This window comes from Prionailurus bengalensis, chromosome B2 (genome assembly GCF_016509475.1).
Source record: "Prionailurus bengalensis isolate Pbe53 chromosome B2, Fcat_Pben_1.1_paternal_pri, whole genome shotgun sequence".
Classification (NCBI taxonomy): domain Eukaryota; kingdom Metazoa; phylum Chordata; class Mammalia; order Carnivora; family Felidae; genus Prionailurus; species Prionailurus bengalensis.
Genome location: NC_057349.1, coordinates 135974229 through 135991088, shown reverse-complemented (window position 1 = coordinate 135991088; position 16860 = coordinate 135974229). Strand labels below are relative to the sequence as shown.

Sequence of the window (16860 nt, the reverse complement as noted above, 5' to 3'; positions counted from 1 at the left end):
GGCCGAGTGTTTCATGAGCACAGTCCCCGTTTATTCATAAGCTACTTTGACTTGGAACGTCTAAAAGACAGTAACTCCCTCTTCAAGTGCACGGGACGCGCACACGGGTCATAACACACGGTAAGAGGAAAGCACAACCGCATAGCTAGCGATGGGTGAGCTTTGAATGACTTATCGAAAATAGTTCCCTTCCTCGTATTCTGGCCATAAAGTCAAAAAGGATGGCTAAAAAGGAGACACAGAGAGAGAGCTGCGTGTTTGTAGGTGGGGTGAGAGAAAACTTAATTATGACAAAGGCTCAGAACCGTGCGGCACAAAGATGAGCGAATGCCCAAGTTACGGTTCCCAGAGTGACACTAAACCGGCCAGGCTTCCCAGAGGCAGGACGGCCCCGACGTACGCTTCCGTCGTCAACCCCATACCTAAATAGCTACGGCCTGTCCAGGCTGATGCCAGTGGCTAGAGCCGTGGGAGATCTGCCTTTTCATCTCCTGACACGTTTGTACTTTCCGCTTCGGAACCCCGGATGACGCATCAGCACAGTTTTGCTTTCCACCTCCTCCAAGTAACTCTTCAGGCCTCGGTCACCACCTCTGAAAAGTGAAGGAGTCGCCCTCGACGGGAGGGGACCGAGGGGCGGCGGGAGCACGGCTCGGCGGAGCTACGAGGCCTCGACTCGAGGGCAGACCCCGCTCCCCCTCGGTGCACAGGCTCCCGCGCTGCGTTTTCAGGTGTAACGTGAACGAGATCGTGCGGGAAAAGGCTTTGAGAACTAGATCTTTACCCAAACGTAAGGCGCTTTATTTATTAGAGGGGGGTTAGGTTTAAAAGCTACCGACGAAAGTAACCTAATTCCTTAAATTACATTTTGGTTCCTCACGTAGCATTTACGCTGGGGGAGAAGGGGGAACGAGGCGGAGCTTGGGTCTGGCAAGGTGCAGAAGGGCCAACAGGGATGACACTGGCTGGACTGGAGGTGCGGTCACTGGCCTGTTGTCCACGGGACACAGCGTGGAGCCCTTCTTCTGTGCCGTATCCAGTGCGTGCTATGTGTGACTAAGGCTCCCTGGACGTGACTCCTGGGACTGCGTGCCCCTCAGTTCCTCCGGATTCTCTCACAAATCCTTTCCTCAATCCTGCCGAATATAATCGGCCTGATTTGGGGACTCTCAAACAAACGTCCCCCTCACCTCTTGGTTGGGTGGCAACGATCAGGGAGTAGCAAGGGTGAGAATGGGAGCTGACATCGAAAGGCATTTTCAGTCCACGAACATGGAGAAATCTGTCAAGGAGCCCTCAGAGGCCTACATGACTCGGGTCGCTTAGTCACACGTTCCTGCTGAATAGCCTTGGTATTTGCTTGGCACAAGATGTGTGGTGCCCTGAGATTGGGGACAGAAGCCCGTATCTGGTGGGGGAGAAGAGGGACGCATGTGGATGTGCAGTCCTGCGTGCCCACCCATGTGACCAGGGCGCCCACAGCGTCCCTGGAGGGCAGGTGACAAGCCCAGTGCCTCAGGGCCAGAATGGCACTCGGTCTCCCTCTGCTTCCTCTCCTAAATGATGTCTGTGGAGGGGAGCCTGGGTGGCCCAGTCGGTTAAGTCTCCGACTCTGGCTCAGGTCACGATCTCACGGTCTGCGAGTTCAAGCCCCGCGTCAGGCTCTGGGCTGATGGCTCAGAGCCTGGAGCCTGCTTCCGATTCTGTGTCTCCCTCTCTCTCTGCCCCTCCCCCGTTCGTGCTCTGTCTCTCTCTCTCTCAAAAATGAATAAACATGAAAAACATTTTTTTAAAGGATGTCTATGGGATTCTAAACTGTTGGAATAAAACAATAGTGAACTCATGGCCAGTCTAACGTCTTGGGCCTTGGTCTCCCTGAAGTTCCCCATCTGAGCTATCAGATACTTTTAGGTGTAAATGATTAAACGTTAAAGGGACTTTTAAAGACTGGGTTTTGTGATTGTCTGGAATAAGAGACCACTCGGGACAGTGGCTCAAAATTCAGGCTGGGGGCGCCTGGGTGGCTCGGTCGGTTAAGCGTCTGACTTTGGCCCAGGCTGTGATCTCACAGCTTGTGGGTTCGAGCCCACGCCAACAGTGCGGAGCCTGCTTGGGATTCTCTCCCTCTCCCTCCGCCCCGCCACGCCCACTTTCTCTCTCTCCAAATAAACTTAAAAAAAAAAAAAAATTAAGCTGTAGTGCCACCTCCCCCGTTACAAAAAGTCTCAGCTTCCTCAGCCGTGATGTGGGGGGCATGGGGGTCCCACAGGCAGGGCACCTGCAGAATCACGGCGACAGCAAAGCCCTGCCCCTGGCTCACGGCACTCACGAACTCAACCGGTGTGAGCCGTCGTTACCGCCGTTTACCCCAGGTCCAGCTCAAGTGTAGCCTCTCCTGTGAATGTTACAAGCAGCTATTATCCTCACCAGACCCCCTGAAGGCCGGGAGACAGTGGGGTGACATGCATAAAGCACGGGAAATAAAAAATCTGGGAACTGAGAGTTCGGCACCCGGCGACAAGGTAGTGCAACAGCAAGGGAGAACTGGCAGGTGCATGTTAACAAAAGCTGGAGTACTTGATCGCTAGACATGCCCTGCAAGACATGCAAGACTGAGTCCTCCAGGTAGAAACGATGGGACCCTTGACATTAACTCCAAGCCCTAGGAAGAAGCGAGGATCTCCGGGAAAACCAGTATTGCTGTATTTTTGGTTCGTAACGATTCTGTTTTATTTCCTGCAGGGCTTAAAAGCCGAATGCGTTAAAAACTAAGATACATTTTAAAAACCCAACCACGTACCTCGCTAATCTCACCCAGTTTAAAAGCTAGGGTTTTCTTCCAATCCTTGGAGACAAGGGTTTTTGGTTTTGTTTTGTTTTTTTTTGTTTAAGATTTCATCTGTACCATACAGAGTTATTCAGAATTTTCCAAACCACTTTTAAAAGCCTTTTATGAGCCATGCCACGCAGTGAATGTAAACTGGAAACGACTTTGTGATCATTTAGCTTTGCTCAAAGAAATGACACACTTTGATCCTTCAAATGGGGAAAACCTTGTATTTTTCCCTTCTTGTGTCAGTACTCGTTTTGAGGGTCTCCGTGCGCAGGAGGAGGAGAAACGAGATCCTCTGAGAAAAACAAAATAAAAACGGTTCTCTTATTTCTGGGTTCTTTCTTATACACACAGCTGGGATCGACCCGATTTCTCACAGCTGGAGGCCATTTCACCCCCGTCCCCCAGCTGTGTCTGACCACAAATTCAGGAGGCTCTCCCACTAGCAGTGTGAGTTAAGGGGGTGTGCACACACAGCCCCAGAGGGCCTGTCGACTTCGCTTCCCTGGAGAGGGGTACCACTCCGACTCATAAATACTAAATGCCGAACATCGTCTCACTTCAAATTGCTTTTGGCATCAGGGTGAACTCATCAGGGTGAGGGAGAGATAAGCCCGTTCTCGCTGGGTGGGGGGCTCCGTCCAGTCCCCACATCGGGGAGTCATTCCACTCCAGGGGCTTGGGAAGCTGAGTGGGGCGTCTAAGTCTGGGCGGAGGAAGGAGGGCGATTCCTTAGCCCTACCCAAAGACATCACGCCCAGTGCTTTGGCTTACTGACGTCCGATGCTCCATAGCACGCGGCTCATTTGGACAAATGCCCAGACATTCTTCCCCTCTCCCACATGCAAATGCATAACGTTGCAAAGCCCAGAAGGGACGCTTGAAACAAAGTGGGAAACTCATTCTTATTTTTCAGTGATGCGCTCTGGTGGGCACCAGCGATAAAGCTACAAAACACAGCAGTCGACTCCATTTTCCACAAAACTCTAAAAAGGCAAATCTCAATGCTTCACGCTCAGGCTCCACAGAGATCTTACGCGTCGGCAGAATCCATTTCTATTTCAGTAATTCTGCGTAACCATGCCTCGACATTGTAGGAAGGAATAGTATTCCTGTAAGAAGTAATTAATAAACGAGGAACCCCCACCAAAGATAACTTGAAGCAAAGTGGCTTCCGAGTAACGCAGAATTCATGGGAAGGAAGAGGTCCACAGCCATGGAGCAAAGGCTGTTACATAACTCAAAGTTGAGGGGCGCCTGGGTGGCGCAGTCGGTTAAGCGTCCGACTTCAGCCAGGTCACGATCTCACGGTCTGGGAGTTCGAGCCCCGCGTCGGGCTCTGGGCTGATGGCTCAGAGCCTGGAGCCTGTTTCCGATTCTGTGTCTCCCTCTCTCTCTGCCCCTCCCCCGTTCATGCTCTGTCTCTCTCTGTCCCAAAAATAAATAAAAATGTTGAAAAAAAAAATTTAAAAAATAACTCAAAGTTGAGACTATTCCCAGTGAAGACTGGGGGTGAGCCCGGATAGGTCAAGACACTGTCTCTTAGTCTGGCTGTGGTTTCATCCCCTCCACCTTCATTTTTTCTTTTCCGAATGTTTACTTTTTGAGAGAGAGACAGACAGAGAGAGAGCGGGGGAAGGCAAAGAGAGAGGGAGACACAGAATCCAGCTCTGAGCCATCAGCAGAGAGCCCGACGCGGGGCTCGAACTCACGAGCCTTCGAGCTGTGAGATCACGACCTGAGGCGAAGTCGGCCGCCCAACCGACTGAGCCCCCCAGGCGCCCCTCATCCCCTCCACCTTCAAATGTTGCCGGGAGGCTCCACAGAGCGACTCCCTCCTGCCAGCCATACGCTGGAAGCACATCTACTGGGCTTCCAATGAGGGACCTAGATGCCACTATTTTATCGGCTTATCTCCTTATGATTTAACTGACCCAGCGGCCTTTCCACATTGTGAAACTTGCCAGTGTGTTTCCTGACTCGCCTTTAACAGTAGCCAAACCATTAATGTGGATGCTCATAGGTGCCAAGTTCTGTCCTAAGCCAACGTATATGACCAAATTTCCCCAGCGGGTAGGGGAAATTATAACTCCCATTCTACACATGAAGACACAAGGCTCAGAAAAGTTAAGCAACAACTAAGGCGTGAACCCACAGCTGTTTGTCACCAAAGCCTATGTCCTACTGCTTAGCCAGAACACAAATGTTGTGTCTGATTCTAAACCCTCAAAGGTAGTCCCTGCTGGTCATGGTAGGATTGGTTGTAGGTAATCCCCACCTTGAAAGACTTCGGAGTGTAGGAGGGGGGAGACAGGATTCTTACGTTTCACGGTTACCTCCTGATCCCCAAACCTCTCAGGATGGAAAGCCCCAACCAGACAGCCAACGGGGGTGGGGGGTGGGGGGTGTCTCGTTCCGTGTCAGGTACAAACAAGCCTAGAAGAAATGCTTTGCAAAGATGACTTCCTTCCACCGAATGGCCATAATCCTTTGCTTCCCCTTTTCTTTCCGCAACACTTGTCACTGCTGATAAGGAGAATCTGAAAGCACTGTAATCTTACATTGGACCAGTTATTCGCTCCTAATAAAATTAGAAAACAGAGATCCCAATCTGTTGTTACATCTTCAACGTTTTTCACCGTGAAGGTTTTCTAAGGCGCAGCAAGGGTGGACACACCCTGTCCCGGGCAGGTGCCCCCAGGATGCCAACCCGTGCCAGGATGCCCTCGGGACCTCATGAGCTGCTACCACTGTGGTCTACAGACGTCGGCTGACCCTCAGCAACAAGGCCCAGCAATGGCCTGTGTTTTAGAAATCAAATATAGGAAGAGGGAAAAGTCAAATGTCGGGCAGAAGCGTGGAGGCATATCAGCGGGGAGGTAGCTGGTATTGAAGTGCTGGCTGCTGGCATGAAAAATGGAAAGGTAAAGGCTCTACCTCCTGGTGGGACAGGAAGTAAGTACGCCAGGTACAGGGGGGCCAAATTCCAGAGACCAAATGCATTTCGCAGACAAAGAGTATGAGGAGCCCTGAAAATTCCTTTCCATATTTTTGGCTACAAAAATGAAGCAATCGGGCGCCCGGGTGGCTCAGTCAGTTAAGCGCCCGACTTTGGCTCAGGTCATGATCTCGCAGTGAGTTCGAGCCCCGCGTCGGGCTCTGGGTAGAGCCTGGAGCCTGCATTGGATTCTGTGTCTCCCTCTCTCTCTGCCCGTCTCTCGCTTGCAGTCTGCCTCTCTCTCTCTCTCTCAAAAATAAACCTTAAAAAACAAAAACAAAAACAGACGAAGCAATAAAGAGAAAGTCTACAGTCTCTATGAGCCACGGTGGTGCGGTTACAAATACCGAGGCCTCAGGAAACAGAATGTGTGTGCAACGTGAACTTTTAAGAGAACCTTCTTGGGTATCTGAAAACAGGAAAGTTACCCAATTTCTAGAATCTCTAGAGAGTAAAGCCACTTAATCGTTCTCAAAGTTAAAATGAGATTTATCCCAAAGAAGAGTCAAGGTGATTTATTTCCATAATAAAAAAAAAGTACTTTGAAAGATGTCTTTGTTTTACAAAAACACAGATACAACTAGCAAAGTCTCTGTGACAGCTGTGAAAACATTCAGTTGCCAGTGAAGGTATTTTTCTCTTTTTCACCACAGCTGTTCAGTTCAGAGCAGGGTTTGTTTTCCTCTTTCACTAAGCTTCCAGATCAAAAATTCTAGGCTCTGCGTTGCACAACCTTGCCCTTGAATTTTCTTGAGTAGGCTGCCACCGTGTGGTGACCACTAAAAAGGCACGTGCGTTTGAGCTCAAGGGCAAGACGTTCCCGAGCGGTCTTAAAATATATTAGATCCACCTGCCACTCAAATATACCCTTCTAGGTGGAGACACCTGCCTTCCCTGGGCAGCACCACAACCTGCTCCTTTCTGTTCTCCTGCGGCAACATGAGGAACATGTGTTTTTGATGTTCCGCGGTACTTTATTGTACCTAATACACTTAAGAAAAAAAAAAAAAGTTTATTTTTGAGAGAGAGAGAGAGCGGGGTACGGGTGGAGAGAGAGGGAGAGAGAGAATTCCAAGCAGGCTCTGAGCTGTCAGCACAAGAGCCTAATGTGGGGCTCGATCTAACGAACTGTGAGATCATGACTTGAACTGAAACCAAGAGTTGGACGCTTGACCAGCTTAGCCATCCAGGCGCCCCTGTACTTAATATGCTTTTTTTTTTTTTACTATTTTTTTTTTACTATTTTTTTTTTAATGTTTTATTATTTTTGAGACAGAGAGACACAGCATGAACAGGGGACGGTTAGAGAGAGGGAGACACAGAATCCGAAACAGGCTCCAGGCTCTGAGCTGTCAGCACAGAGCCCGACGCGGGGCTCGAACTCACGGACCGCGAGATCTTGACCTGAGCCGAAGTCGGCCGCTTAACCGACTGAGCCACCCAGGCGCCCCAATACGCTTTTAATGTAACTTCATTTTGCTTGAAATTTGTTAAATTCAGGGTCATATTTTGAAATTATGAACTTTATTAACCGTTTCAGCCATGAAAATGTAAAAGAATGGTATAAGGCGGGCGCCTGGGTGTCTCAGTCGGTTTAGCATCCCACTCTTGATTCCAAGCGCAGGTCACGATCTCATAGTTTGGGAGATGGAGCCCCACATGGGGCTCTGCGCTGACAGCATGGAGCCTGCTTGGGATTCTCTCTCCCTGTCTTTGTTCCTCCCCTGCTTGAGCACAGGTGCGCTCTCTCAAAATAGATAATTTTTAAAGAAATTCATTTTTTAACTATGGGTGTGCTGGGTAGAAATGCAATTGGTTTTTTGCATGTTGATCTCATACCCAGACACCCAAGTGGACTCTTTTTCATTCTCATGTTGTCTTATAGATTCTTTTGGGCTTTTTATGTAGGTAATCCTACCATCTAGGATCTAGGACAGTCTCGTGTCTTCCTTTCCAATCATTATAAATTCTTCCTTTCTTCATATCAAGGCACGGTCTAGTAATTCCCATATAGTGCTGAGGAGGAGTGCTGAGAACAGGCACCCTTATATCTTTCCTATTTCTAAAGGAACGTTTCTAATATCACCATTAAATCTATTTGCTCTAACTTTTCAGGTGTTTTATGGGGTTAAAGAATTCCTTTAACTTCCTAGACTAAAAGGTTTTTTTAGGAAAAAAATCATAATGGAGACTAGATTTTGCCAAATGACTTTTCTGTATCTACTATGGCGACAGTATAGTTTTTAATCTGATAATATGGTAAATTATGTTCATAGATTTTAATGGATTTTTCTGATCTTAAACTACGCTTGCAATCCTATGAGAACCCTAGCCTGGTGTTGGATTCAGTTGTTAACATTTTGATGATGATTCTTTTAACTATGTTCACAGATGAAATTGGCCCATACTTGTCCTTTAGCATCCTGTCCTCGTTTGGGCACTCATAAAATGGGTTAGGAAGTGTTCTGTTTTTACTCTATAAAAAAGATTATGACCTGTTCTTTGATGGCAGTAGAACTCATTTGTAACATGACTGATGGCCTGTTTTGTTTGCATGTTTGGTGGGTAGACTGATTCAATGTCTTTAATATATGTAAGTCTAACTGATTTAACTTAAATTCATTTTGTAAGCTACATTTTCAAAAAAAAATTTTTTAATGTTTATTTATTTTTGAGAGAGAGAGAGAGAGACAGAGCGTGAGCGGCGGAGGGGCAGAGAGAGAGGGAGACACAGAATCCAAAGCAAGGCTCCAGGCCCTGAGCTGTCAGCACAGAGCCTGACGCGGGGCCCGAACTCATGAATGACGAGATCATGACCCAAGCTGAAGTCGGACGCTTAACCGACTGAGCCACCCAGGTGCCCCGGTAAGCTACATTTTTTAGAAGTTCTCATTTCATGCATATGTTCAAATTTACCCGTATAAAATTGTCCATAGCTTCCTTTTTAGAAAATCATTTTTCTTCTGCGGTTATGTCCCTTTGTTTTCTAATATTGCTGGTGTTCTCTTTTTGTTTCCGTTATTTTGGCTAGTGGTGTTTCCGTTTTACTAGACTCTTCCGAGGACTGACTTTTGGCTCAGCTGGTAACCTCTCACATACATTGCTTTTCTATTTCATTAACTTCTGCTCTTCTTTGTTTTCATCCTTGGAGATTTTCTGTTCTTTCTCTAGCTTCTTATGCTAAATGTTTATGCCATACATTTCTAGTTCTTTCCCTTTCCTGGTAGAAGCATTTAAAATTCTGTTTCCCACGTGAAAGATGCTTACCTTGCTTTGAAGCTGAGGTGTTTTCCACTGGGAGCTCATTGTCATGGACCCTCTTCTCTGGAACAGGCATTGCAGGGCGGCTTCCAAAGACCCATGGGCTCCTATTACCAAGACCTTTTTTCCATCCAAGTTGACACCTGCCCACCAAATGGAAATCCAGTATTATGATCAAAACTTCAGAGTCCTCCTCCCACGCAGCTTTAGTGGAAGGAAAAAGAACCCTTTAAAACTTGGCCATCTCCGTCAAGCTGCAGCCTACAATGCCTATCAGTCATAATTTACTCTTTGTGAATTTTACGGTAGAGTGACAGAGAATCATCATCCTGATAAGTCACAGGATGGAAAAACAGGGTCTACATGGGTTACCTTAGCTTAATGCTACTTGTCTTAAAGGTATATATCAAAAGCTAATCTTCTAATAGAACTTTTATACTTTGTATAGTGTATACTTTGTGTACACTTTGTATAGGGTATACTTTGTGTATACAAAGTGTATACTTTGGAGGGTTTTTTTTTTTTTTAAATTGAAGTATAGTTGACACACCGTGTTATATTAGTTTTAGGTAAACAACACAGTGACGTGACTATATGTCATTCTACGCTCACCATTAAGTGCAGCAGCCATCTGTCACAATACACCGGTATTTCAATACCACTGACTATATTCCTATGCTGTTCCTTTTATTCCTGTGACTTATTCATTCCATAACTAGAAGCCTGTTCCTCCCACTCCCTTTCACCCATTTTGCCCCCTCCTACCCATGGCCAGCTACCAGTTTGTTCTGGGTCTATGGGTCTGCTGCTGCTTTCTAAGTTTTTTTTAGATACCACAAATAAGTGACATCATATGATATTTGTCTTTCTCTGACTTACTTCATTTAGCATAATACCCTCTAGGTCCATCCATGTTATCACAAATGGCAAAATCTCATTCTTGTTTACAGCTGAGTAATATTCCGTTGCATATGTATACCGTATCTTCTCTACCCACTCATCTATCAGTGAATACTTAGATTGCCTCCATATCTTGGCTACTGTCAATAATGTTGCAATAAATACAGGGGTGCATGTATCTTTGTGCATTAGCGTTTTCACTTTCTTTGGGTAAATACCAAATACCAAATACCAAATACCATATAGAATTACTAGATCATGTGGTATTTCTCTTAATTTTTTGAGGAACCGCCATATTGTTTTCCACAGTGGCGATACCAATTTGTATTCCCACCAATAGTGCATGAGGGTTCCTTTTTCTCCACATCCTCACCAATACTTGTTATTTCTTTTGTTTTTGAGTCTAGCCATTCTGGGTGTGAGGTGATATCTCATTGTGGTTTTTATTAGCATTTCCCTGATGATCCATGATATTGAGCACTTTTTCATGTGTCTGTCTGTTGGCCATCTGTATGTCTTCTTTGGAAAAATGTCTACTCCGACATTTTTAATGTTTTAATCAATTATTATTATTATTGGGTACTGAGTTGTATAAGTTCTTTATACATTTGGGATATTAAATATTTTGGAATTTTTGTTTGATTGTTGCATGTTTGGATGTGGAGAAGGGACATCTTCCTCTTTTTCACTCAAGCTGGAATCAAGTCCTTAGGTATATGAAATCTGATAACCAAGAGAAAGAAATTATTCGTTCTCTACATTACTGACATAGAAAAGCAAGGTCAAGGGGAGAATGATGGAAATTGAATACTGATTACTGAAAAGAGATATTGCTCACTGATGAATCCCAATCACGGTTTCCATACCCTGAACTATACCTCACAGCTTCCTCGTTTAAATATTAAACAAAAGTCTTATTTAAGTCTATACACTGACAGATTTGAGAAGCTGACACTTGGAACAGTTTTCATTGTGGTTACTCTGTTCCATGAGAGAAGCTGAACACCTGTTTACGAGTAGGCCGCCCATCTTGACCTGTTTCTCTTTAAAACTGTAATACAGTTAATCTTGTTAGAAAAATTTGTCACGCTCATTTATAGCTCCCAAAAGATGAGAGAAAGGGCTGACATCGAACATCACTTCCATGTTTCAATTAAAATCTTCCGGAAACAAATGCTTATTAAAAAATCAAGCCAGTACCAATACGTAGGAAATAGTGGCATTTCTGAAGGAGCAACCATACCTGACTTTTCAAGAAGTTCAACTACAGCTCTGGCCACAGGTGAGACGTAACACTCATGGGCGTCCCCGCGGACCAGCCTCCCCAGGTTTACATCTGTTACTCTGAATTTGAAAATAAGGGAAGTTGGAAGTCAAAACTTGGTCAAAACTTACTGATCTGTAACTCACATGTATTAATCCCAAATAACATCCGAGTCAACGTTTCATAGACAGGCTCTATTAAATCATTAAGTCGAAATAAAGAGTGGGCAGGAATAAAGACCACTGGCTTCTTAGCGCAGTCCCTCAGGAAACTCTGAAGTGGTCCCTGTGGGATGGGGACGACCTTGGGAATTCTGGTTCTGCCTGGATCGCCGGACCACAGCATAAGGCCATGCAGGGCCTCGCTGTGCCCAACTCCAGGGAGCTCTGTCCAACGCACTACGTGGAATCTGCTCTGAAGTGTGCATACCAGGGTCATATAGTAGAGCCCACTTTCCCCCTGAAGAAATGTATACCTCAATCAGTATTAAAATCCAGGACCAACCCCAGAACTCTGGGGTAACGTAGCAAGACTTGGATTCACAATCCCCATTTAGCATCAGTATTTATCTCCTTGAGAAGTCAAGGGAAAAAATGAGTGACCAGGTACCTTCAATGACTTTTGTGCTCTTCCTCATTCAAATCCAGGACTAGCGAGTCCGTAACTATCTAGCCGAAACCAACGGTCTCAATAAAGGCTAGTTAACGAAAGAGACATTTAGACAAGTTCCCATAATTCTCTTCTTTTTAAGGAAAGATTTGAAATGACACTTTGATATCTTTGGGTCCTGGATGCATTCGAATTGATGAGGGCTTCTTCTCCCTTCTAGTTAGTCTAATACAGGGTCAGAGATTTTCAGGACAGCTTTGCAACCTGTGTTTGGGTCTATCCTCAGACTGAGTGCCCACAGAGGCCGGAGTAACGGAAAAGGCCTGGGTGTGTCGGCGAGGCGGGAGCCTCTCAATCCAGCTCCCTTAAGTCAGCTGGACTGGGAATCTAACTTTTCATTTGCTCACAACTTCGTAACACTGAATATATTATGTTCTTTTTGGCCAGGGTACAAAACACTTCCTATTTCCACATAGGTAAATGAGCTTTTCATTCCCCAAGACTCAGAGTCCTGATGACCCACATGAATGGGCGGTATTCCTTGTCTCCTGAAGCTGATGTCACGCCGGGACATGAGTCAAAGACAAATATTAGTGCACCACCTACTTGTAGTTTTCCGCTCTAATTTCAGGTAAAACCTTGTGTTCTGAATAAAAGTGCTTGTGTTGCTTTTCTCAAATGACCTGCTTGTGTTGCTTTTCTCAAATGACCTGGGGCTGAGAATATGGTCCTGCTGGGGACTCAGGACGCTGGGTTGTTTCTTTGGTCTGGCAGAATTATCAAGGAACAGCTCATTAGAAGACAAGGCTGGCCAAGGACTCTGTAAGTCAGGCAGGAAATTACCAAATGAATATGATGGTGTTAAGGACATTATTTCCAGAATGGCACCCAAGCACTACAAAAGGACATGTGCATTTTCTAAAATCTGTAACTTTTTTTTTTAATGTTTATTTATTTTTGAGAGAGAGAGAGAGAGAGAGACAGAATGTCAGCAGGGGAGGGACAGAGAGAGAGGGAGACACAGAATCCGAAGCAGGCTCCAGGCTCCGAGCTGTCAGCACAGAGCCCGATGCGAGGCTCAAACCCACGAACCGCGAGATCATGACCTGAGCTGAAGTCAGACACTTAACTGACTGAGCCACCCAGGTGTCCCGAAAATGTGTAACTTTCTTATACGGAATTTAGAAAGCCCTCAAATCCCTGAAATAGTTAAAGGATTTCTTGCACCTCTTAATTACTGACATAGTTGAAACCGTGGAACTAAAAGAAAAAGAAAAATCTCAGTAGAAAAACTCGCTTAGCAGTAAGAATGGATTGCTTTCTTTTCTACTTTCTCACCCATCCACATCCTTTTCTGGTTTCAAGGCATTGAGCACTTTGTTGCTAAATGAGTTCTCGGAGATCTGAAGGGCAAGGCCATGTACTCGGGTGTCTTCATTAATCTTCAAGATTTCATCTATAATCTACAGAGGAAAAAAAAAAAACCCCTAAAATCAATTTTACGAAAATAAGAGCCAACAAAAGAACCGATTCATAAAAATGCATCTGTTGTAGTTCCTTTTTCAGTCCTTGTTGAAGACTTGATGTAAAGCAGAATGAATCACATCTAGTTTCTCTTTCTCCCATGTGTATAAAAGCTCAAAGGAAGCATGCCTGCATTTTAGTGACTTCTCAGTCTCCCTTATTGTGCTACTTCCTGGCAGAACAGAACAAAATAAAACCAAACCAAAGCTCGACAGTTCACAACATTTAGATAGGCAAAAGATAATTCCCTGTCCACAACTACACTTAAGCCAAACACACTGCCAACCTTCAGGGAGACCAGGAAGCATGAGTTTCAGGGCATTCCAAACTGGCCCGGACAAGCCTGTACTTCAAACACAATGCGTTCAACAAAAGCTTCCCTACTGTCACTCCCAAGAAGCCCTCACTGAGGCCCTCAGGTTCTCTGGACCTGAATGGCACACAGAAAGCATTTCCAAAGCCTTATGGTCAATGCATTCTCAGCAGAGAAATCTCCCTTTTATAGGAAACTCACTATTTACGAAAAAGACCAAAGTACAGTTTGGGAAGGTGATGTAAAAGCTAACGAGTGGCTAGGTAGGTCTTTTAATAAGCAACGCTCTGTCCTCTCTGTTTATTTTATGCCAGGAGAGAACATACTGATGCATTTCATTTCACAATATTATTTGTTCCTAATAAAAAGAGACACCAGCTCATTGATAGGGGTCTCACTGCGAGGAGTATTGGTTTACCCCTTCCGTTTCACTGTCTAGCAAAAAGTCACCGTGGTATGTCCACCCTGGTAAGAGAGGACAAAGCTATTTGATCTACAACAACGAGAAGGAAAATTTTGTCTCAGTTATTCACTTATCTTTCATTCATTCAACACATGTTGAATGTTTTGAGCACCTACAACTGTACCAGTTCTAAGACCGGAAACACAGTTGGGAACAAAACACCTGTCCTCACGGAGCTTATAGTCTAACGGGGAAGACAGGGGCAAAACCAAAAACTAGTGTCATCTCTGGAAGTGGTAAATGACGTGAAGAAAAGTAAAGCAGATAAGGTAAGGGGCCAACGGAGAGACGGCGGGCTGGGGGTGTGGCCAGAGGGAGTGACGTCGATGGGCAGCCCAGAATGAAGTGGGCAGTCGATTGTTACCTGTAAACTAGAAGGTGGCAGAAGCAACAACGAGATCTTAACTCACAAATTAAGACCCTTACTCTTTTCCAGCATAACGCCACCACCACGCAAATTCACATTCACATTTTTGACAAGGAAAAATCTTTGTCAAAAAATAAGTCAAGGAATTACACACACACACACACACACACACACACACACACACACGAAATCAAGGGCTATCAACACCAGTGGCAAGGAACCTGAAAAAATACAGACAATGGGTGTCTCTCAAAGGGACAACAAATTTCTCTGCATTTGTTAACACTGGTATGACACGTGTCAGTATTTCTAATATATTATAATGGTAAGTGTGGCAGAAACCATCTGCCCCAGATATGGTTTCCTTTCTCCCTTAGTAATAAACTCTTGACGTTTAGCTGTTCTAATAAATGGTCTAAGGCCATGTGGTGTAAAGACTACCTTTCCCAGCCCTCCTTGCTTCGTGGCCAAGCAATCAGGTTCATGTCAATGGCACAGAAGCAGAACTGTGACTTTTAGGAACCGTCCCTGAAGGGAAGAGACGGAGGGCCTGCCTGTCTTTGCTCCTTATCCTTCCTCTTCCTTGCTGGTGACAATAAGTTGTTGAATTGAGCCTTGTGATCAGAGAAAACAGGGAAGGTTAAGAAATACCCCCAACCTCTGTGTACTGCAAAGAACCAAATACAGAGCCTACAAATTGCCATTCATGTCTCATAAATGATTAGGTCAACTACTTGCCCCCCACAGCTCAATCTGAACAAAATGCTTGTTAATCAAACTTGGGGAAATTTCCCTCCTTCCCCCAGGCTGCTAACCGTTGGCCCACCCTCAGCTGGATTAGCGGACAACCCCTTTTGAGAAAAGGCTGGCTACAGGGTAAAACATTCTCTGACTCGTTATCCCTATTGCAATAATCCTTTTGAATTATGTGTCTCCTTACTAAGTCTGGATTCATTGGACCCTGGCTAGAACGTGGATGTGATATGGAGAGCTGAATCCGCCATCTTGGATCCCCAAACAATACAGCAGCAAGAGAGAAGGAGCCTAAGTTTCTGGTGCCCTCGTGATGTCACCATAGCATCCTGCTTCTCAACCTGACTTACGTATGAGAAAAATAAACTTCTGTGTTACTTCATATTCTGTTATTTGAAGTTTTCCAGCACTGGTGGTCAAACCCAAGCTTCCCTGCCATAGCTGGGCTGAAGAAAAGCTAGCCACAGAAGGACCAAACGCGAGCACGGTCTAGTTTCCTCACCACTACTTATGGGGGTGGCTGCTTCTCCCAGGCTTGAGATGACCCTTGCAAAGGCTGTTACTCCCAGAACATTCGCCTGGAAAGGATGCTGAAGAGGATTTCATCCTATTCCTTTAGTTTATATCGATAAGCCAGCTGTGACCCAGAGAAGCCAAAGGAATGGCCAAGGGCAAACAACCAGTCAGGACAGGGAAAAACCCGAACTAGTCCTCCAGCCGCCGACACCCAGACCATTTCCACTGGCCGCTACTGCGGCAGCCAAAGAAACACAACCAAAGTCACCGAGTCATAGACCAAGTCTTCCATAGAAACATCTACTGAAGGACAACTGGCGAACGAGCATTTACGCTAGAGGGAAAAGCGATCTTCCGTCTCAAGGTTCAGCCTCGAGAATAGGCTGATCTGTTCAAGCACCACTGAGAGACGTCAACAGGTTTAGTAGATCCGAAGAGGAAAGCGACCGGAGCGTTCGGGTGCCCGTGGTACTTACCTCACCTTCGCTGCTATCTGGAGGAAGGCAGATGTGAGTGATGTTCAGACCAGCCTGCAAAGGGAACACAAGGTTATTCTGCCACGGTAAGAGAATGTGCTATCAAAAAATTATGACGAATTTGTGGAATTCAACAATCCTCACCTCCTCTGCCAGATTCTGGTTTATCTCCTGCATCAAGTTATCATCACCTGCCTTAGGAAAGGGAGCAAGAATGACAATGTAATGACAACACAAATGTCCTGAGAAAGCACAAGACGTAACGCAGAGACTAATTTTGTGACTATACTGCCCAATTAATTAGAAAGAGAAGGAAATACAGAATCCTATAGCTCACAAAAGAAGACTAAAGCTGGTATTTTTTCACATATGTATTTCACAACTTTCAAATTACGTTACTTTTAAAAAATAATAGCCCTCTTAGGGCGCCTGGGTGGCTCAGTCGGTTAAACATCCGACTTCAGCTCGGGTCACGATCTCGCGGTCTGTGAGTTCGAGCCCCGCATTGGGCTCTGTGCTGATGGCTCAGAGCCTGAAGCCTGCTTCGGATTCTGTGTCTCCCTCTCTCTCTGCCTCTCCCCCG

At 45.6% G+C, this 16860-nt stretch overlaps 1 protein-coding gene across 1 annotated transcript in view; it reads right to left on the bottom strand.

The window, feature by feature from the left end:
* MTHFD1L (methylenetetrahydrofolate dehydrogenase (NADP+ dependent) 1 like) overlaps positions 1-16860 on the bottom strand; it is a 187606-nt gene that overhangs the window by 162076 nt on the left and 8670 nt on the right. The window contains 5 exon segments of the mRNA XM_043592612.1: positions 9099-9235; positions 11236-11336; positions 13204-13328; positions 16278-16331; positions 16422-16472. Of these exon segments, the coding sequence (XP_043448547.1) occupies positions 9099-9235; positions 11236-11336; positions 13204-13328; positions 16278-16331; positions 16422-16472 (468 nt within the window).